The following is a 21,370-nucleotide window of genomic DNA, read 5'->3' as shown; positions in this document are numbered from 1 at the left end:
ATACTAAGGGAACATTTCATGCAAAGATGGGCTCAATAAAGGACAGAAATGGTCTGGACCTAACAGAAGCAGAAGATATTAAGAAGAGGTGGCATGAATACACAGAAGAACTATACAAAAAGGATCTTCAGGACCCAGATAACCACAATGGTGTGATCACTCACCTAGAGCCAGACATCCTGGAGTGTGAAGTCAAGTGGGCCTTAGGAAGCATCACTATGAACAAAGGTAGTGGAGGCAATGAAATTCCAGCTGAGTAATTTCAAATCTTGAAAGATGATGCTGTGAAAGTGCTGCACTCAATATGCCAGCAAATTTGGAAAACTCAGCAGTGGCCACAGGACTGGAAAAGGTGAGTTTTGATTCCAATCCCAAAGAAAGGCAATGCCAAAGAATGCTCAAACTATGGCACAGTTGCACTCATCTCACATGCTAGTAAAGTAATGCTCAAAATTCTCCAAGCCAGGCTTCAACAGTATGTGAGCCATGAACTTCCAGATATTCAAGCTGGATTTAGAAAAGACAGAGGAACCAGAGATCAAATGGCTAACATACATTGGATCATCAAAACACAAGAGAGTTCCAGGAAAACATCTACTTCTGCTTTATTGACTATACCAAAGCCTTTGACTGTGTGGATCACAACAAACTGTGGAAAATTCTTCAAGAGATGGAAATACTGGACCACCTTACCTGCCTCCTGAGAAGTCTGTATGCAGATCAGGAAGCAACCGTTAGAACTGGACATGGAACAACAGAGTGGTTCCAAATTGGGAAAGGAGTACAACAAGGCTGTATATTTTCACCCTGCTTATTTAACGTATATGCAGAGTACATCATGAAAAACGCCATGTTGGATGAAGCACAGGCGGGAATCAAGATTGCTGGGTAAAATATAAATAACCTCAGATACATAGATGACACCACTCTTATGGCAGAAAGCATAAAAGAACTAAAAAGCCTCTCAATGAAAGTGAAAGAGGAGACTGAAAAAGTTCGCTTAAAATTCAACATTCAGAAAAGTAAGGTCATGGCATCTGGTCCCATCACTTCATGCAAATAGATGGGGAAACAATGGAAACAGTGGCAGACTTTATATTTGGGGGCTCCAAAATCACTGCAAATGGTGACTGCAGCCGTGAAATTAAAAGACGCTTGCTCCTTGGAAGAAAAGTTATGACCAACCTAGACAGCATATTAGAAAGCCGAGACATTACTTTGCCAGCAAAGGTCCATCTCGTCAAAACTATAGCTTTACCAGTAGTCATGTATGGATGTGAGAGTTGGAGTATAAAGAAAGCTGAGCACCAAAGAATTGATGCTTCTGAACTGTGGTGTTGGAGAAGACGTGAGAGTCCCTTGGACTGCAAGAAGATCAAACCAGTGCATCCTAAAGGAAATCAGTCCTGAATATTCATTGGAAGGACTGATGCTGAAGCTGAAGCTCCTATACTTTGGCCACCTGATGCAAAGAACTGACTCATTGGAAAAGACCCTGATGCTGGGAAAGATTGAAGGCAGGAGGAGAAGGGGACGACAGAGGATGAAGACAGTTGGATGACAGTTCAATGTACATGAGTTTGCGCAAGCTCTGGGAGTTGGTGATGGACAGGGAGGCCTGGCATGCTGCAGTTCAGAGGGTCACAAAGAGTCACACACGAGTGAGCAACTGAACTGAATCCAGGTAGTGAACAAATGCTAAGGAGAAAAAGATAAAACAAGATAGCGGGAATGTAAAATGTTGCCTGTAGGTGAACATTTCAGTAGGGTAATCACAGAATGTCTCACTGAGAAGGCGGCTTTTGAGAGCAAAGCTTAATGAAATAAACTAGCAAAGCAAATATTTGGGGAAAAGAACATTCCAGACAAGGGTAACAGTAAGTGCAAAGGCCCTGGGGTGGGTGCCTGTCTGAGGTGTTTGCGGAGTAGCGAGGAGGCTGGACTAGGGTAGAAAGAAGGAGGGAAGAGGATTAATGGATAATGTGAAGCAGACCATAAAGGCTTTGTGGATTATACAAAGAACTTTCACTGTAGAAGACCAACATGACATGATTTTAGTAGGCTCACTTTGAATGCTGTGTTGAAATACACTGCAAAGGGGGCAAGGGCAGAATAGGAAGGCCAGCTGGGGGACTTTTGCAACATTCAGGAGAGAGACGAGTCAAGGATGGTATCATGCTTACTGATTTTTTGTGTTTGTTTCAAAATTTTTTCTGTAAAGAGACCTTTAAAAACAAAATGTGTAAAGTATGTTATTGTGAAAACTACCACCCTAGAGTTCTTAGACCTCAGAGTCTCTTTTAATAACATATTTAAGCCCTGAGTCCCAGAGAATAAATGACTGAACTTTACCAAAATGAAGGTTTAAGTTCCAGCTGTATACCCCTCTTTCATCACTTAGTTACCAGATTTATACAACTGAGTAGGAAAGTAGAAAATAGTTACTGTGCGAAGAGCCAGCTCATTAGAAAAGACCCTGATGATGGGAAAGATTGAGGGCAGGAGGAGAAGGGGACGACAGAGGATGAGACGGTTGGATGGCATCACCTACCTACTCAGTGGACATCAGTTTGGGCAGACTCCGGAAGATAGTGAAGGACTTAGCAACAGAACAACAATAAAACCTCAAACACAATTCCTTGAGATGTTTTACTTCGTTTGAACTCTTTTTCTAAAAAAAAATTAATTTTTATTTATTTGGCTGCACCACGTCTTAGCTGCAGCACACAGGATCTTCCCTCTTCATCATGATTTGTAGGTTATTTGCGGACTGTGAACTCAGTTGCCGCATGTGGGATCTAGTTCCCAGAACAGGGATTGAATCTAGGCCCCTGGAATCCTAGCCACTGGGCCACTGGGGTAGTCCCTCATTTGAACTCTTAAACTATGGTTGCCACATGAAAATCAGGATGCTCAGCTAAAATTTAATTTCAGATAAAAAATGAATAAGTACTAAAAAATACTTTTTGAGTGTATTTCAAATGTTGCAGGGATAATACAAAAAAAAAATCATTCATTGGTTATCTGAAATTCAAATTAAGTGGCGTTCTGTATTTTTCATGGATACATCTGGTGACTTGCTCCCAAACTGATCAGATTTTTAACATTTTCTCTGTTCCACATTATGCCTTACCTTTCTGGTGAGGGTGGCGGAGGAGGAGGTGTAACTAGCTTAGATTGGAAGTGAGAGGCTTCTTTTCTTTTGAATAATCTTTTCGCTTTGGCTTTTAGCTTTCTTCTTCGCTGTTTGAATTTGGGCATGATTTCTGTAGAGAAAATATTTACATTTTTTAATTGAAGAATAATACACAGAAAAAAATATAATTTTTGACTGTATAGGTCAACGCATTATCACAAAATGAACACATCCTTGTAGCCACCATTGTGGTTAGCAAACCAGTCACCACCAGCAACCCAGAAGTGTGCCTGAAGCAGGAGATAGAGGGACCCTAGGCTGAGCAGCTGGACTCTGCCCCCGGTAGACAGACATTACTTTTCTTTCCTTTTTGGCTGCACTGGGTGTTTGTTGTGGCACACGGGGGCTTCTCTATTTGCAGCAAGCAGGCTTAGTTGCCCTGCAGCATGTGAGATCTTAGTTCCCCAACCAGGGACTGAACCTGCGTGCCTTGCATTAGAAGACAGATTCTCAACCACTGGATCACCAGGAAGTCCTGACAGATGTTTCAAGATAAAGATAATGGCAAGAGCAAGAAAGAGTTGAGTCCTGTTTAGATAAAAGACAGAGACCACATATTTCTCATTCTTGAGGTCTAGGAGGCTCCTAAGCTATGAATGTGCAGAAAAGACCCTCAGGGGAAGGGGAGCCAGACCATATTATGTTCTGTAATGCAGTAAAGCACTAAATCCAAATTTGTAACTTCTCAGAGGCTCTTGCACTGGAATCCATTTTGGCTAAACGATGCACACGCATACAAGGGAGGGCCCTGGTGTTCATTTGCTAAGGTGTATCTAACTCTGTGACCCCATGGACTGCAGCAGGCAGGGGATCTCTGTCCTTCACTATCTCCTGCAGTTTACTCAAACTCATGTCCATTGAGTCAGTCATGCCATCCAACCATCTCATCCTCTGTCTCCCTCTTCTCCTGTCCTCAATCTTTCCCAGCATCAGGGTCTTTTCCAATGAAGGGAGGGCCCTGACCCAGACTAAATAGGGACTCAAAGTCAAAGCAAGATGATTGGCCAGAGGACACCAGGAAGAACTGACCCTGTATAAGCAATTTAATCCATCTCGAAAGTGTGCAACTTTCTCTCTCTGAGCCTGCCTGTGCTTTCTCTACATGTATCTTCTCTCCTAATAAGCACGTTACTTGCCTCACTGCTTTTCACCTCTTTGCTGAAATCTTTCTTCAAAGCAGACAAGTGCCAGGCTGAGCGCTGCGGCCCAGGTTCAGTCCTTGGTCAGGGAACTGAGGTCCCACTTCAAGGCATCATAGGCTGTGGCAACCCAACGGCCATCTGAGACCACCCTGAACTGGGGGAAAAGTTAAACTCATATCTAAACTATCTCTGAAAATACCTTGGCTTTGGCATTATGTTACTCTAATTTTGTTTTGGTTTTGTTTTGCTATTCTTTGCTCAGTCAAGTAAATTTCTTCATAATGAAATCAAGCAGGACCTTGCAGGGCCTTCCCAATGCAAAAGGCCTTTTTTGTCTCCTTTGTCTCATTTGTAGAAAAAAGGCTTCAGTCTCCCAGATGTCCCTCAAGTTCCAAAGAGCAGACTCAAACAGCTACTAATTAGAGAAGTAAGGGAGTGCAGAATCAAAGGAAAAGCAGTCAAGCAAAAAAAGTAATAAGAGCTTAAACAGTAGTTCAGAGATAAAACAGTCCCAAAACTAATTCTTCCTCATGGGATATATGTAACAACTGATGCATATCTTTGCATTGTCTTGCAGAAACTAAGGACACCCCTGCACCTTGCCAACCCAGGTGAAAGATGCTGACTATATGCTGACCACAAGCACTTAGACCCCAAACTGGTGAGAAGCATAAATGGTGATGAACATCACCTTATTACCTTACCACCAAGCAAACAGAAGAAAGTCCATCAGCTGAGCAGGCACCCTACGACCCTCAGCCTTAATGCTGCCTTGACAAATCTTTGCCTGGGTTTTCCCTGGATGTTCAGTGGTTAAAGACTTTGCACTGCAGGGTGTGTGGTTTTGTTCCCTGGTCAGGGAATTCCCACATGCCATGTGCAGTAAGACCAAAAAAAAAAAAAAAAAAAAAAAATCCTTGCCTGAAAGCCAGTGAGGAGTTCAGATCTTTTGAGCATTAGCTGCCCTTTCTCCTTGTTTGGTATCCTGCAATGAACACTGTAGTTTCCTTCATCACAATGTAGGGTTAGTTGATGAGCTGTGCTCTGAGTTGGGCAAGTGGATCTGAATTTGGTTTGGTAACAATAACAGAGAAGATAAGAAGGCAACAGTTGGGTAGTGTCAGTTTTTAAAAGGAAGTAAATTTCTTTGCTGGTAACATTTACTGAGCATCCATGGAACTTGGTGGAGTTGGTAGTGAAAGAAAAACTAAATTAACCTTTTATTGGATGCCCGTTTACTTTTAGGCACCTTCACATACAATTTTTCAGTGAATCTTCATTGTTGTGCAAGGTATTTTCCCTGAGTAAGAGAATTTTCGTTACCATTTAAATCCGAATAAATCAAGGCTTAGAAAGATGAAATGATTTATCCAATGGAATGCACTAAAGCATTAAGTTCAAATCTGTATGTCTCCAAAGACCATGTTTGTCCTAGGTGATATACAAGATAATAATAACTATCCCAAATCTAAGATATGGGTGTTTCAAAACATTTATTTTAAAACACTTTTAAACACTCATATATTGATATCGGTGAGTGTTATCCCTGGTGGCTCAGTGGTAAAGAATCTGCCTGCAATGCAGGAGATGCAGATTCGATCCCTGAGTCAGAAGATCCCCTGGAGGAGGACATGGCAACACACTCCAGTATTCTTGCCTGGAGAATCCCAGACGGAGGAGCCTGGCAGGCTGCAGTCCATAGGGTCATATAGAGTTGGATACAGCTTAGGCGACTTCTCAGCACCGCATATTGATATCAAGGGGCGAAAGAGGGGTGGGAGATGAATTGAGAGATTGGGATTGACATATATACACTACTATGCATAGAGCCGATAACTAATGAGAACTTTAGTTCCTCTAAAGGAACTCTACTCAAGGCTCTGTGGTCACCTAAATGGGAAGGAAATCCAAAAAAAGAGGGGATCTATGTGTATGTATAGCTGATTCACTTTGCTGTACAGCAGACAGTAAGACAACATTGTAAAACAACTACACTACAACAAATTAATTAAAAAATAAACACTAACTAGTATATTTAGATTTTAATCCAAATCCTTTTCTGAAGAAAATTAAGTCAGAGCTGGCTTGACGTGAAGAAGGGTTTCGCTGGTTTTAGCTGTTGCTACCTGAGGAACAAAGATGTCCTTATTCAAGCAGCAGAACTAAAAATGGTCTCAAGGGCTGGGCCTCCTTCTCTTCGAACTTACATTTGAATAGGAACAATTGGTCTTTAAAATACACGTTCATCCCTCATTTGTTCACCCTGTAACTCTCCAGCACTTGGTATGCAGCTCTAGGCTTGCTAAACTCCCAGATTCCAAGGACTGAAGAACCTCCCCCAGCCCCACTGTGGGTATTCAAGACTAAGAAATGCTTTAGCTCCACAGAGGCCACCCTTCATGGCAACAGGTGACAGCGTGTGTATCAACAACTGTTATAGGAGTAAAGATTCTTGATAGCATCTTATTTAACTAATTGCCAGGCCTCAGATTAACATTTTTCTTAATTGTTCTTAAAGGCTTGGGAGACATACCTCAAGATAGCTGATTTCACATTTATTATATCACTTTTCCTTTTCACTGAAGTAATGAAGGAAGGCTAAACAGGGAGTGTTAAACACAAGGGATGTCTAAAAGATTGATTAAAAAAAACCGTAAAGCAAAAATACTTGAAATGAAGATATTTAGGAAAGCCTCAGGAAGCAACAAAAAACTTATGGTTGTTAGAAAAGAAGTTAAACCTCATCAAATCCATGGCCGAGACTATTATATGAAGAAACCTCTATCCAAGGCAGAGTTCACTGACTAGAATTCCCCTGGATCTGAGATTTCCATAGTAACCTCCCCTCACTGTCTTTCAGCTGCTCTTTACAGCCCTCCCTCCTCTGTTCCTGTTCCCTCTCTCGCCTTGACGTCTTTTGTTAGGGATCAAACTGACAAAGAGAACTGGCCTCCTGCTTCCCTTTTTCCTATATTCACCAATCCCTCAGTTATGAAAACAGACTTTAAAAGGAGCTGGACATTCTGGTTAAACTCGGTGGATTGACTCTCTACCTCAACCTGCGCTTTAATGATGTGCTGGGATTGGTACTTACTGTTACATTTTTAGGAAGTCTGTTAAATCTACCATTTAAATTATACAAACTTATAATTAGGTAATTTAGATTTTAGATAATTTAGATCTTAAAAGGTATTTATAAGTATACAAAACTCAGCATTTCATAAAGGTTTTACTAATATGTACGCTGTTAATGTTTTTAACTTATTTTATCTATATAGTGAAAATGCTTTAGATATATTACTGCTCATTTCCTCCCAATGCCACATTCAAGGACTTCACAATGGAAACTTAAAAACTGGCCATGATGGAAGAATTTATACCATGGTTATCGTAAAAAGTGAAGTCACTTAGTCGTGTCCGACTCTTTGCGAGCCCACCAGGTTCCTCCATCCTTGGAATTTTCTAGGCAAGAGTACTGTAGTGGGTTGCCATTTCCTTCTCCAGGGGATCTTCCTGACCTGGGATCAAACCCATCTGCATTGCAGGCAGATGCTTTACCATCTGAGTCACCAGGGAATCCCTATTATAAAACACTACAAATGTGGGAATCCCCTGGCAGCCCAGTGGTTAGGATTCCACATTTCCCCTGTAGGGAGCATGGCTTTGATACCCGGTAGGGGAGCTAAGATCCCTCAAGCTTCAGGGTCAAAAAAAAAAAACAAACACAAATCCCTACAAATGAGGGCTTGATTTATTATTTTGTTCACTGTTAAGAAAGTGATGAGGACTTCTCTGGCAGCCCAGTGTTTAAGGCTGTGTTCCAATGCAGGGGGTATGGGTTTGACGCCTGGTCAGGGAACTAAGATCCCACATGCTGTGCAACATGGCCAATAAATAAATAAGTAAATGAGTAAAAAAAGTGATAAAAAACGTTAATAGGTCAGATTAAACTTAAGAGTATATCTTGTCTGTAGTCATTACATTTTGAATGGCAGAAAAATTGAGGAGTATTACTCCAGTATTTGAAAATGATTATTTATCAGAAATTGCTTACTGAACTGGAAGTTCCACCATAAATCTTTGTGTTTCACGTTTGTCTTAGTTCACAGAGTAAATGAAAATATTAACCAAGATTCCTATCAGGACTAAGCTTGTTCATAGACTGCAACCATAGGTTGGTTACAAATGAAGTCTATAAAAAAAATTCGTAATAGCATTTTATGGGACTCAATTGGCTATATAAAATTTATAAGAAAAGGTGTACTCCCTTCTGAAACATCATGAAAAAGACAGTAAAGGAATAAAAAAGGCATAAACTCATAGGACAAAGAATAGGAACAGATACTATAATAGATGATATGTGTGAACTGAATCTTGGAAAATGGAACAGTGGTAACTGACTCGGCAGAACAGAGGAAAGCTGAGGCTTGACTGGATGGTAGAGAAGCCAAAAGGAAGCAAGACAAATCCCAGAACTCAGAGAAGTTTCAGACTTGAAAGCACCAAGTCCCTTTGGGGAGGTTTGGCTGCTAAGTCACTTCAGTTGTGTCCGACTCTGTGCGACTCCATAGATGGCAGCCCACCAGGCTCTGCCGTCCCTGGATTCTCCAGGCAAGAACACTAGAGTGGGTTGCCATTTCCTTCTCCAGTGAATGAAAAGTGAAAAGTGAAAGTGAAAGTGAAGTCGTGTCTGACCCTCAGTGACCCCATGGACTGCAGCCCACCAGGCTCCTCCATCCATGGGATTTTCCAGGCAAGAGTACTGGAGTGGGGTGCCATTGGGCTTAATTGGATTAATTAAAAGTCTTAACGACTGGATAGGCCTTTGACGTCTTCCCTCCAGTCCATGCAGCTAGGCAGTGTCCTGGTTTTCATTTTATGGGCAAGTCTATTCTCTGGAGAAGTTAGAGTTGCTGAATTTGGGTCACCAGGCATAGTAGGGTCATGTCTACGTCACTATTCAGAAGACAGGGGATGGTCCTGAACTGAAAAGTGAGACACTCAACTCCTTTCCTCAGCTCAGCTCCCCAAATACAAGCCACCCAAGTTTAATTCCTGGCCTTAAAACCCCACACTTCTCATTCCTCCTGGAGGAGAATAGATTCTTCTCCAGGGAAACTGGCGGTAGCTTGACAATATCCACATCTGGTACTTTGAGCTGCCAACCAATTATCTTTTTTGTGTCTTCCTTTGACATATAACAGCCAAGGATCATCAATCATTTTAGGAAGAGTCTTAAATATGAAGAACAGAGACCAAAATGAACAGAGAGGGAAATGGAAAGAATGTAGAAAGTAGAAGAAAACTAAAAAAAAAAAAAACAAAAACACAAAACTTCAGAAAATGATATGGACAAGGATGGGGGAAAGGAAGGAGAGGATGAGATGAATGGAGAGAGTAGAATGGAAGCCTATATACTAACATTTGTAAACTCTACAGCCCAAGAAAATTTGCTGTGTGACTCAGGGAACTCAAACCAGGGCTCTGTAACAACCTAGCAGGAAGGGACACATGTACACCTATGGCTAATTCATGTTGATATAAGACAGATATCAAACCAGTATTGTAAAGCAATCATCAATCAATTAAAAATAAAGTTTAAAAAGGATCAAGGCCCCCAAAAAAGAATCGAGATCTTGCATCCTTGAAAAAGGAAAAGAAAAAGTTTTTAAAATTAAAAATAGTAGAAATTTTAAAAATGTAATAGAACAGTTTGAAGATTAAAGTTTTAGATGAGAACGGAAAAAAATGGAGAGAATTTTATCAAATAAACAATACAAAAATATTCCCTAGAACTGAAGGACTTGAATTTCCAGATTGAAATTATACTGAAATTACCCAGCATAATTTGAATAAAGATGCACATTGAGGCACGTCATCATTTAGAACACCAAAAGTAAAGAGGATATTCTAAAAGCTTCCAGAGAAAACACTGCCTAGATACAGAGGCCTGAGAATAGAATGACATCAGAGTTCAACAGCCATCCTGCGGTTCTGATGCAGAATGTTTACAATCCCATACCTGGCCAAAATTTCAGTCAAGTGTGAGAGCAGAAGTGAGATAATAATGAGAATTTCCAGGATAATGGTGACCATAAGTCCTTGGAAGACAGTTTTGCAGCGGGCCCAGGGCAGGGGTCAGCGAACCTCTCCTGTGAAGGGCTAGATAATAAATGTTTTAGGCTTTACAAGCCATCAACCACTCAACTCTGCTACAGCCACTCAATTCTGCATCAAAACAGCCATGAACAATGACTACGGCTGTAATCCAGTAAATGTTATTTATGGCTACTGAAATTTGAATTTTGTAGAGTTTTCATATGTCACAAAGTATTCTTCTTTTGATTTTTTTCCCACCTACTACAAATTCTAAAAACCATTTTTAGCTCATGAGACCCATAAAAATACTAGTTTACTGACCCTTTACTTAGCCAGTGAAATAAGCAAGTGTAACAGAGGGCTTCAGCAGGAAAAAAAAAAAAAAGGGAAATAGATAAATTACCTAGTGTATTTGAATATTCTGAGTGGAGTTTATTATTTTTCTGTAAAGTTTGGCCCAGGTTACTGAGAAGTGCTTAAAAAATAAACATATAAACAATGTCTAGGAAAAAGTTGTATAAGAAAATAAATGAAATCATAGTTAATATGTAATGATCAGCTGTTACACAATATTTTATAGTATAAACATTGAGTATTTATTTAATTAAAAATTATGACACAGGACACTATGAAACTCTTAGAGGAACACATAAGCAGAACACTCTTGACACAAATGACAGCCAAAAATTATGACACAGTTACATTGGGAAGACAGAAGAAAGTAGCAATTAGCAGTTCTTTAAATTTACACCGAGTTTAACCTGGGAGGGGGGGAGAATTAGTACAATATTATAAACATTTTACTTAGAAACGTGGAGGTAAACACCAGAAAACAATCACAAAAGTGGATACTGTTGCCTTTGGGCAAATGGGAACCAAGATTATAGACAGAGGACTCAGAGGACTACCATTTCTTGTTTGTGTATTTCTTTCTAATAAGCCTTGGAGTAGTATTGGACACTTTACCTTTGCCATGTACTATTAGCTGGAAAAATACCACCCTTCTGAAAGTGGGTCATCTCTTTCTAGCCATTTCCTGGTGGTTGTTCCAGTGCCTCTGCATTCAGATTTCTAAAGAATTCTACACATTCCAATGTATATCATTTGGGAAAATATTTTTTGATGGAAAAAAAAAATCTAGGAATGAAATAATATTTTCTCTTATCTCTTCCTTATGTGTGTGTCCTGGGCCCTGGGTCATTATTACTATCTAATAGCCTTCTAATTAAATATAGTAATTGACACAAGTAGAGAATGAAAAGAATATGTCTTATCTGTCAGGATAGAAAGATGCAGTCTGAGATATTTTCTAGATTAACATTGTATTAAAAAATCATCATAGCTTTTCCAAAATTAAAAGATAATGAATTCTCACCACACATAGGACAGAGGATTCAGCAAGCTAAGGTTTCTTTTACCATCATTGCTTTACTAAAAGCTTTAGATACTCTGTAGAGGATAACTGTTCAATTAATAGCGTATATAGCAATCTTTATCTAGATGAGACATGTACTGTCCCCTTTCCAAAAGTGTAATGAGACTTACAAATTCTTTTTGATAGATTAGGTGGGATTCCAACTGGTAACACTAGATAGAAACTCATTCTTTCCTGATGACTCAAAGCATTTTTCTTATTTTTGTAAACTGAAAAATACACTTCCATTTTACTTACTTTGCTTTGAAAAGAATTTAAGGCCAATTAAAAAAAAAAACCAAAACAGCCTGTACCACAACATGATAAAAAAAAAAAGCGAGGAAATAAGAATATTCCATTATAGAATAGACTAAATTAAAAAAGTACTCATATACACGAATCAGAAATATTTCTCTAAGTCATCTGGTCTCTTCTCCTTAGCATCACTCCCCTTTCTGTCTTCTGTCTTCAGTTGACGTCACTATTCTCCCCTGGGCTCCCCCTTGTTTTTGTCTTTTGATACAGTCTATTTTCCCCTACTCTTTTTTTTTTTTTTGGCTTGTACTGGGTCTTTGTTGCTGCATAGGATTTTCTCTAGTTACAGAGAGCGGAGGCTACTCTTGAGTTGAGTGTGAGGGCTTCTCATTGTGGTGGCTTCTCTTGTTGCAGAGCGTAGGTTCTAGGCACATGGGCTTCAGTAGTTGCAGCACAGGGCTCAGTAGTTGCTGCTCCCGGGCTCTGGAGCACAGGCTGAACAGCTGTGGTGCATGGACTCAGCTGCTCCTTTGCACGTGGGTTCTTTCCAATTAGAGATTGAACCCATGTCTCCTGCATTGGCAGGTGGATTCTTTACCACTGAGCCACCTGGGAAGCCCTCCTCTACTCTTTTCTTTTTATTAAAAATTTTTTTTTTTTTTACTTTACAATATTGTATTGGTTTTGCCATACATCAACATGAATCTCCTCTACTCTTAACTTTGAAAAATTTCAAACCTTGAGAAAATTTATAAGAATAGCATAATTAACATTCATATCACTCACACAGATTCACCAATTGTTACTGGTTAGCTATTTCTCTTTATAGGGGTATATGTGTAATGTATAATGTATACTATAGAATACATATATATATATAACCACATGCATGTGTGTTAAGCCGCTTCAGTTGTGTCCAACTCTTTTCGACCCTATGAACTGTAGCCTGCCAGGCTTCTCTGTCCATGGGATTCTGCAGGCAAGAATACTGCAGTGGGTTGCCATGCCCTCCTCCAGGAGATCTTCCTGACCCAGGGGTCAAGCCTGCTTCTCTTATGTCTCCTGCATTGGCAGGCGGGTTCTTTACCACTAGTGCCACCTGTGAAGCCCCATCTAACCATGTATTTATATATAATTTATGTAACTCTTATATATTATATTACACACACAACCCTATACAGAAAAATAACAGTTGGTGTATCTAGGTGCATGATATATGACTGTTTATGATCCATAGGCACTGTGGTAGGTAGGGGATACAATTGTGAAGAAGACCAACATTTCTTGCCCTTATGGAATGTTTACTATATGTTTACATCACCTCTTCTGTGCCTCCATAGCACTCCTTTTCACACACCCTTATTGTGACATTTCCCAAAGAAAGGCAATGCCAAAGAATGCTCAAACTACCGCACAATTGCACTCATCTCACATGCTAGTAAAGTAATGCTCAAAATTCTGCAAGCCAGACTTCAGCAATATGTGAACCGTGAACTCCCTGATGTTCAAGCTGGTTTTAGAAAAGGCAGAGGAACCAGAGATCAAATTGCCAACATCCGCTGGATCATGGAAAAGCAAGAGAGTTCCAGAAAACATCTATTTCTGCTTTCTTGACTATGCCAAAGCCTTTGACTGTGTGGATCACAATAAACTGTGGACAATTCTGAAAGAGATGAAAATACCAGACCACCCGACCTGCCTCTTGAGAAACCTATATGCAGGTCAGGAAGCAACAGTTAGAACTGGACATGGAACAACAGACTGGTTCCAAATAGGAAAAGGAGTACGTCAAGGCTGTATATTGTCACCCTGCTTATTTAACTTCTATGCAGAGTACATCATGAGAAATGCTGGGCTGGAAGAAGCACAAGCTGGAATCAAGATTTCCAGGAGAAATACCAACAACCTCAGATATGCAGATGACACCACCCTTATGGCAGAAAGTGAAGAGGAACTAAAAGCCTCTTGATGAAAGTGAAAGAGGAGAGTGAAAAAGTTGGCTTAAACCTCAACATTCATAAAATAAAGATCATGGCATCTGGTGCCATCACTTCAAGGGAGATAGATGGGGAAACAGTGGAAACAGTGTCAGACTTTATTTTGGGGGGCTCCAGAATCACTGCAGATGGTGACTGCAGCCATGAAATTAAGACGCTTACTCCTTGGAAGAAAAGTTATGACCAACCTAGATAGCATATTCAAAAGCAGAGACATTACTTTGCCAACAAAGGTCCGTCTAGTCTGGGCTATGGTTTTCCCAGTGGTCACGTATGGATGTGAGTTGGACTGTTGAAGAAAGCTGAGCGCCAAAGAATTGATGCTTTTGAACTGTGGTGTTGGAGAAGATTCTTGAGAGTCCCTTGGACTGCAAGGAGATCCAACCAGTCCATTCTGAAGGAGATCAGCCCTGGGATTCCTTTGGAGGGAATGATGCTAAAGCTGAAACTCTAGTAGTTTGGCCACCTCATGTGAAGAGTTGACTCATTGGAAAAGACTCTGATGCTGGGAGGGATTGGGGGCAGGAGGAGAAGGGGACGACAGAGGATGAGATGGCTGGATGGCATCACTGACATGATGGACGTGAGTCTGAGTGAACTCCGGGAGTTGGTGATGGACAGGGAGGCCTGGCGTGCTGCGATTCATGGGGTCGCAGAGTTGGACACGACTGAGCGACTGAACTGAACTGAACTGAACTGATTGTGACAATTACCCAACTCCAGTACTCTTGTCTGGAAAATCACATGGACGGAGGAGCCTTTAAGGCTGCAGTCCATGGAGTCTCTGAGGGTCGGACACGACTGAGCGACTTCACTTTCACTTTTCACTTTCATGCATTGGAGAAGGAAATGGCAATCCCCTCCAGTGTTCTTGCCTGGAGAATCCCAGGGACGGGGGGAGGCTGGTGGGCTGCCGTGTATCGGGTCGCACAGAGTCGGACACGACTGAAGTGACTTAGCAGCATTGTAGTTTTTGCTTACACGTTTGTCACCCCACTGGACTGTGAGATATTTCAAGGGTAGGATAAATTTTATTCATCTCTTTCCTCAGGATTTAAAGTATAGCAGGCATTAAGTAATGTTTCATTCAATAAATGAATGGAAGAAATCATTCCTGCTAAGTGTTATCTAGCAAGTGTTCTCTATTTTGATTAAGAATATACTTTATCCTGCATCGAACCTAGACTGGCGATTAGTTTCTTACATGATATTATACATGTTTCAATGCCATTCTCCCAAATCATCCCACCCTCTCCCTCTCCCAGAGTCCAAAAGTCTGTTCTATACATCTGTGTCTCTTTTGCTGTCTCACATACAGGGTTATCGTTACCATCTTTGTTAAATTCCATATATATGTGTTAGTATATATACAGGATACAGGATGCTTGGGGCTGGTGCACTGGGATGACCCAGAGAGATGGTATGGAGAGGGAGGTGGGAGGGGGGTTCAGGATTGGGAACTCATGTACACCCGTGGTGGATTCATGTTGATGTATGGCAAAACCAATACAGTATTGTAAAGTAAAATAAAGTTAAAAAAATAATAATAAAATAAAATTACATTATGGTGTATCAAGCATCCACTGTTAGCCACCAGCCAAAAAAAAAAAAAAAAAGAATATACTTTAATACAATTCTGAAAAATCTCTTGGTGAAGGAGTTTTTTAGTTCTTCAAATCATACCACCTTCATATGGTTAAAAGATGGGTCCAAAAGTATTTCCAGTACAAAGATGGAATCAATAGTAGAGAGAGAATTACTCTCTTCCACAAGAGCTGCTGCTGCTGCTGCTAAGTCGCTTCAGTCATGTCCGACTCTGTGCGACCCCACAGATGGCAGCCCACCAGGCTCTATTGACCCTGGGATTTTCCAGGCAAGAATACTGGAGTGGGTTGCCATTGCCTTCTCTGCCACAAGAGCAGGCACTGCTATTAAAACTCCACCCTGTGATACAAAAGAATGCTTCTGGTCTGGGGGTACTTTTAAAGCATGGCAGCAACAGAAATGGAAATAAAGTACTATGTCTAATTTATAATGAAAACGAATGTCTGGTTTTTCGTTCTTTTTCTTGTTTCTCTTTTGGTCTAGCCCAAAAATAAGTAATTAAAGTCAGGTTCCTGGGGGCACAACTTTTCAGATAAACACCACTGTTCATCTGCTGTTCTGAATTATCTTCCAAGGTAAAATGACTTTTACAGATTGTATTGATACAGACCCCAGGGACCACAGGCGACTAAAGACCCCTAGACTGCAGACAATTAAGATGATTAATCTCAGCTCCTTTGTTCTTCCCCTTTAAAAACCCACAACTCAGAGACCGAGTTGGAGTGAACCTGAGACTTGCCTCCCACTTCCATGCTTGGCTCCCTACAATAAAACCTTTACTTTGCGGAAAACTCACCCAGTCAGAGTTTGGCTTTCTGAGCTGCAGACATAGGAACCCTTCGTTCGGTTTAAAAATGACAATTGCGTTTCTTTAACATCTTCCTAAAACACATTTTAAAGGAAAAATGTGTTTACACTCCCATAAACAACTTTTAGTCAATCACTTTCCATTATCAGTTCAATTGATTCCTCTTGAGAATCCACAGGGCTATTTTTGGTACTTGCTTATTTATGTTGTGCAGCATTGCTATTTGTTAGCTCCAGTCTTGTTTTTCTAAAGAGGGTGAGGCTCCCTAAAGCTTAGCCCGCACATTACTAGGCACATAGAAAACAGGATACACTTTTAAAGCCGATACTCTCACAGAACATAGGGCGATATTAAGACTACATCGAGGAACACCGTATCATTCCTTGTCAAAAAATGTACTTTCTCAAAGTGCATAGGAATCAGGGGTCTTGTTAAAATGTATATTCTGATTCAGTAGGTCTGGGCGGAGCCAGATAATCTGCATTTTAAATAAGAACCCAAGTGATGCCCATGCAGTTGGTCCGCGAACTACATTTTGAGCAGCAAATACATGCACAGGCATGTGGAAAAGGAAGGCGGATACTTTGCTCCAAAACATATTTTTGCAGAGCGTTAATTAAATATAATTATGATTAGAGCCGAGCCAGGTGGAGCACCTCTTACCCAGCCTTAACCCTCCGCTTTTCCAATTCATCTCCTCTCTGAGTCCAGCCAAAGTTCCCACCTCTGCAAACCGTTACGAACGCCAGCAGCAACAGATCTAGCTACAAGAGAAGCGAGCCCAGGTAACGTAGGAAGACAACCCTGCACTTACTAGTCTTAAGAGTCCGGGGATACGATGGAGTCACCTCAGTGGCCTCTCCCTTGCCATAAAGGAAAATTCAAAATTAAAACCATATCGCGGAGGGACCAATCGTAACCTTGGTCTTTCCCCCATTCGCTCTCTATTTAGTGCCGGGAGCACAGTCTGGCTTGTGATTGGCTGAAGCATCACGAAGCTTGGGCCAATCAGGAATGAGGCGCTTCTCGTATGAATAAGGGGAAGGCGGGAGCGAAGTGGAGGGGAAGTCAGAGAAAAGGCGTGTCACGTCCCCTTTGCTGTTTGTGGAAGCTTTGGTGTAATTGGTTGGCTCTTCTTCCGACTGCACCAATCGCAAGCTCTCCTCTGCAGAACCCTCGCTGTGAAATTAAATGCCGAGATACGGCTGCAGCCAATGGGAAAAAAAAAGATGTAGGAGCCAATCCTCCTGCGGCGTTTTGTGTCCTTGCCCAACAGGAAAAGGTGTTTCATGCGGAGGGGCGTTTCCCAGCCTCCAATGGGCGGGTGCCGGTGAAGCGGACGGACCAATCAGAACGAGACGTTGAATGACAGCTGTCCAATAGGGACCCTCAGTGCTGGTACGGTTTGCGGCTTAAGCGCCGCCGCGGTCTGAGGAATGTCAACTATTCAACATGGAGGCGGAGGTCGATAAGCTGGAACTGATGGTGAGTGTGAAGTGAAGGAGGTCTACTGGGCCGTTTATTTTTTCCCCGATGGCCTCCAAGTTGGAACGCGATTTGGAGTCGCCGGAAACCCTAGGCGGAGGAGGCTGGACTAGGGCTCGAGCTCCCTCCTCCTGCACCAAAGGGAGTCGCCGCCGCCTGGTCTCTTTTTAACCGCCGCGAGGGAAGGGGTTACATCCGGGAAACTCGTGAGGGAAATGGCGGGAGATGCTGAGGGTGCGGGGCCTTTGGAATTCCTTTTTGCTTGCCCTCAGCTTTGCGCCCCTCGAGGAGCTGTGGTTGATGCAGACAGCGTTCTGTGTATTTCCACCGAAAAGACCTGACAGAAATGGTCTCTAAACGCCCCTAGAAGGGGAGAGGTCGTTCACCCTCCGAGAAAGCGGGGATAGAGGGTGGGGTGGGAAATACACCGAGAGGGGCGGAGAGAAATCTCTTTACGGCTGAAGCGTTCACGTTCAGCCCGGAGCAGGCTGAACAAGTCTGAGAAAGGATGCTCTACTCGCGTGCACAACTTCTTGGCGGCTGAAGAAGCTCCTAGACCAGTTTGGCCCTTCGGTGGGGGAGAGGTGTGAGCCTTGGGAATCTGAACCACGAGTTCCTTTGCTGGAACGCGGGCGGGATTGGGATGTGGATTGCACCAGTGCTCTGGAGTTGCCTAGCTTCATTCATTGTGAGTGTAGGGGGCGGGGGCGAATAATTGGAAAGGACTCCCGCTGCTGCTAGGCTTGTTCGAGGGCGCCAAACTGGAGGGCTTGTCCTAGTTTTTTCTTTTGGCTCCTTCCCTCTCTTGTCCTATTTATTCTCTCCCTCCCATTCGTTGACTAGTGGCTAGATCGCCCGCGCTTTTTCCTTAGTTCCCTTGTTCTGCCTACCCCCCAACCCTCCACCCGCCACTGCATTACGAGTGTTCGGATTGGGCTGGTTTCCTTTAAAATGTGGAATTTGGAGGACGCACCCAGCATTGATTGATCTCCTGTTCGTTTTTTTTTTGTTGTTGTTGTTGTTAAAAATAACAAGGTTAAGTAAAAAAGCCAAAATCTCCATCACAATCCGCTCCTCTTCTCCCTGCCATTCCCTGGCGTTATCCTAAAGTATCGTTTGTACCTGTGCTACCCTCCCCGAGCTCAACCTTGGGTCTCCTTAATATCCGCAACATGTAGTGGTCTTTTAAGAAAAACTGTACGATCCTCACCCCCATTCCCACCTCCAGAAAATGAGAGACCTTGATAGATCTTATTTTCGTTTTCTTCTGATGTATTAATGAATTGAAGTGCCTCTAATATATTAATACAAAACCGACTTTGATTTGCTTTCAGTTGCTTCTAACGTTTTCAATTTCGATTTTCTTTGTGGGGTGTGTATGGAAATTGGGAAGGCGAGAACTGGCAGCAAAGAAGGTAGAATTTAATGCAGCTTTCAAAATCTGTAATAAACGAACTTTTAGTTAAAAGTTTGTTATTGTTAACCGTCTTTTAAAAAAATCCTAGGTTTTTCCTCCATTATGAATTCCTACCTCCAGACGGATATTTCTGCCTAATTGTAAGGAGCTAGATGATACTAATTGTGCTTTTAACAGTTTTTTTTCCCCTTCAAGTTGGCTTTTAATTCTGAGGTACCAATGAAGTCTTTTCTGACTTTGCATTGGAGTCAATAGTCTCACAGGACATGGTTTAGATTGAACACATTTTATTTTAAGGGGAAAACAATGATGTGTACATCTTGAAAAAAAATAGGTTTTAGAAAACTATGAGGTAGCCAGACTCTTAATTTAAACTTTAAGATGTTTGAATGATGAGGTAGTTTTTTAAAGTTCTTTTTATGAGAGAAAGAGAAGAAAGCAAGTCTTCTTGAATTCCTTTTAACTGAGTCATAACTTTTTTTGCTGTTCAAATTCTTTGTTTCCATAATCACGGAAACAAAATTGTTTAAAAATTGTGTTTGAACTATTACAGTTGTATTATTATTGCTTTGTATTGATTGGGTACTATAAAATAGGATAGCTCATCTTTAGATTTGCCATGTGCTTTTAGAAAAAAATGTTTTATCTGTGAATGGTTTATTTTCTAAGATTCCAAAGGTAAATGATTTCCTGTGCAATCCTGATTTTTGGTTTTATAATGTATTTGTTGAGGAATCAATGTTGAATATTTAATAAATGAAATAGAATACATATTATCTAACTTTGAAAAAGAAGTACTTACGTTTTTAAGACAAATATCCTCATCTTTTTTTTTCCCCCCAGGGGTTTTAACTCCTGATTCAGGAAATTAAACATTTGTTTTTAAATACCTTTTTTAAAAGCCTGATACTTGGCTAGCAGAGTTGAAATACTCTAATATCTGAGATATGTGACCTAGGATTTGAGGTCAAGACACTCATGTTCCAGCTGTCCTGAATTTATGTTCCTTTCTTAGGCTTATCCAAGCAAGTAGCTGACCTGGATCACTTAAGGGAAGGTTGGTTAAAAATAATGGAAAGTGTTTTTGCATCAATCCTCATTATTAATGGAGGAATAAGCTCATTGTAGGGTAATCTTTGTTCTCTAACTTTCTTCCCTTCACTTTTTGCTTTAGTGTTATTTGTCTAGTGTCCTTCTTTTGTGATAAGGCTAGTGATTATGCACAAAAGGTATTATAATACTATGATATTATTCTATTTCTGGGTGGACATCTGACTTCAGAATGGTTTCTTACCATTTTAAAGGTTAGGATGTTAATTGGCTTGAATACAAGGAAATCTGATTCTTGAATCTCAAGAGTCTTCTCCTCCCATTACTATTTTCTCTTTGATTTTTATCAGCTTGAAGGAAATTTTATATTTAAGATGTTTCAGGGGTTTACTGAAATGTTAAAATTCCCTTTCATAGCATTCAGTTAAGTAGTGCTAATAGTATCCTGTTTATGACATAATGATTTCCTGAAAGTCTGTAAACTCTTGAGATAGGCAAATGCTTTTTGTATTGTAGTTTAGATTCCAGAGAGATAGATTGGGTTTATAGAAATTGGGAAACTTATTTTACTTTTCATTTGTTTTCTTTGGTAATCTTATTGTTTCATGTGACAGTTCATCAGTCAGTTGCTATGGGGGCACTAACCAGCACCTCTCAGCAGAACAGAAATATTTTCACAACTTTGCCTTAGTAGTAACTATAAGCTGTTCTGTTAATACCAGTTCTAAGGTATTAACAATACTCATGTTAATAACTTACACAGCTTATGACTTATTTACAAAATCCCTTTCTATATCTGCGCATGTTTCAGTTTGAGTATTAATCATAGGTTAGTTGTAAAAAAAATACCACTTTGATATTTAAATCCTAGTCTTTTTTTTTTTTGACATTGATATAAATGT

At 40.8% G+C, this 21,370-nt stretch overlaps 2 protein-coding genes across 8 annotated transcripts in view; one reads left to right on the top strand and one right to left on the bottom strand.

Annotated features, from left to right (window-relative positions):
• PRR11 (proline rich 11) overlaps window positions 1–17,387 on the bottom strand; it is a 40,265-nt gene extending 22,878 nt beyond the window's left edge. For 3 of the 7 annotated variants that reach the window (XM_060395133.1, XM_060395132.1, XM_060395131.1), the window contains exons 1-2: window positions 17,180–17,387; window positions 3,134–3,266 (exon numbers count right to left, since the gene is read on the bottom strand). In XM_060395133.1, coding sequence (XP_060251116.1) covers window positions 3,134–3,266; window positions 17,180–17,210 — 164 coding nt within the window. In that variant the 5' untranslated portion in view covers window positions 17,211–17,387. Of the gene's footprint in view, window positions 1–3,133; window positions 3,267–5,259; window positions 5,402–16,504; window positions 16,591–17,179 lie in introns of all 7 variants that reach the window. The other 4 variants (XM_060395135.1, XM_042255314.2, XM_060395136.1 and 1 more) reach the window with 4 other exon arrangements.
• A 560-nt stretch (window positions 17,388–17,947) lies between these two features.
• The window catches only part of SKA2 (spindle and kinetochore associated complex subunit 2), a 32,317-nt gene continuing 28,894 nt past the window's right edge, over window positions 17,948–21,370 (top strand). Inside the window, exon 1 of the mRNA XM_060395153.1 lies at window positions 17,948–18,001. Coding sequence (XP_060251136.1) covers window positions 17,969–18,001 — 33 coding nt within the window. The 5' untranslated portion in view covers window positions 17,948–17,968. The remainder of the gene's footprint in view (window positions 18,002–21,370) is intronic.

This window comes from Ovis aries, chromosome 11 (genome assembly GCF_016772045.2).
Source record: "Ovis aries strain OAR_USU_Benz2616 breed Rambouillet chromosome 11, ARS-UI_Ramb_v3.0, whole genome shotgun sequence".
Taxonomy (NCBI): domain Eukaryota; kingdom Metazoa; phylum Chordata; class Mammalia; order Artiodactyla; family Bovidae; genus Ovis; species Ovis aries.
This window is presented reverse-complemented; position numbering and strand designations above follow the sequence as displayed.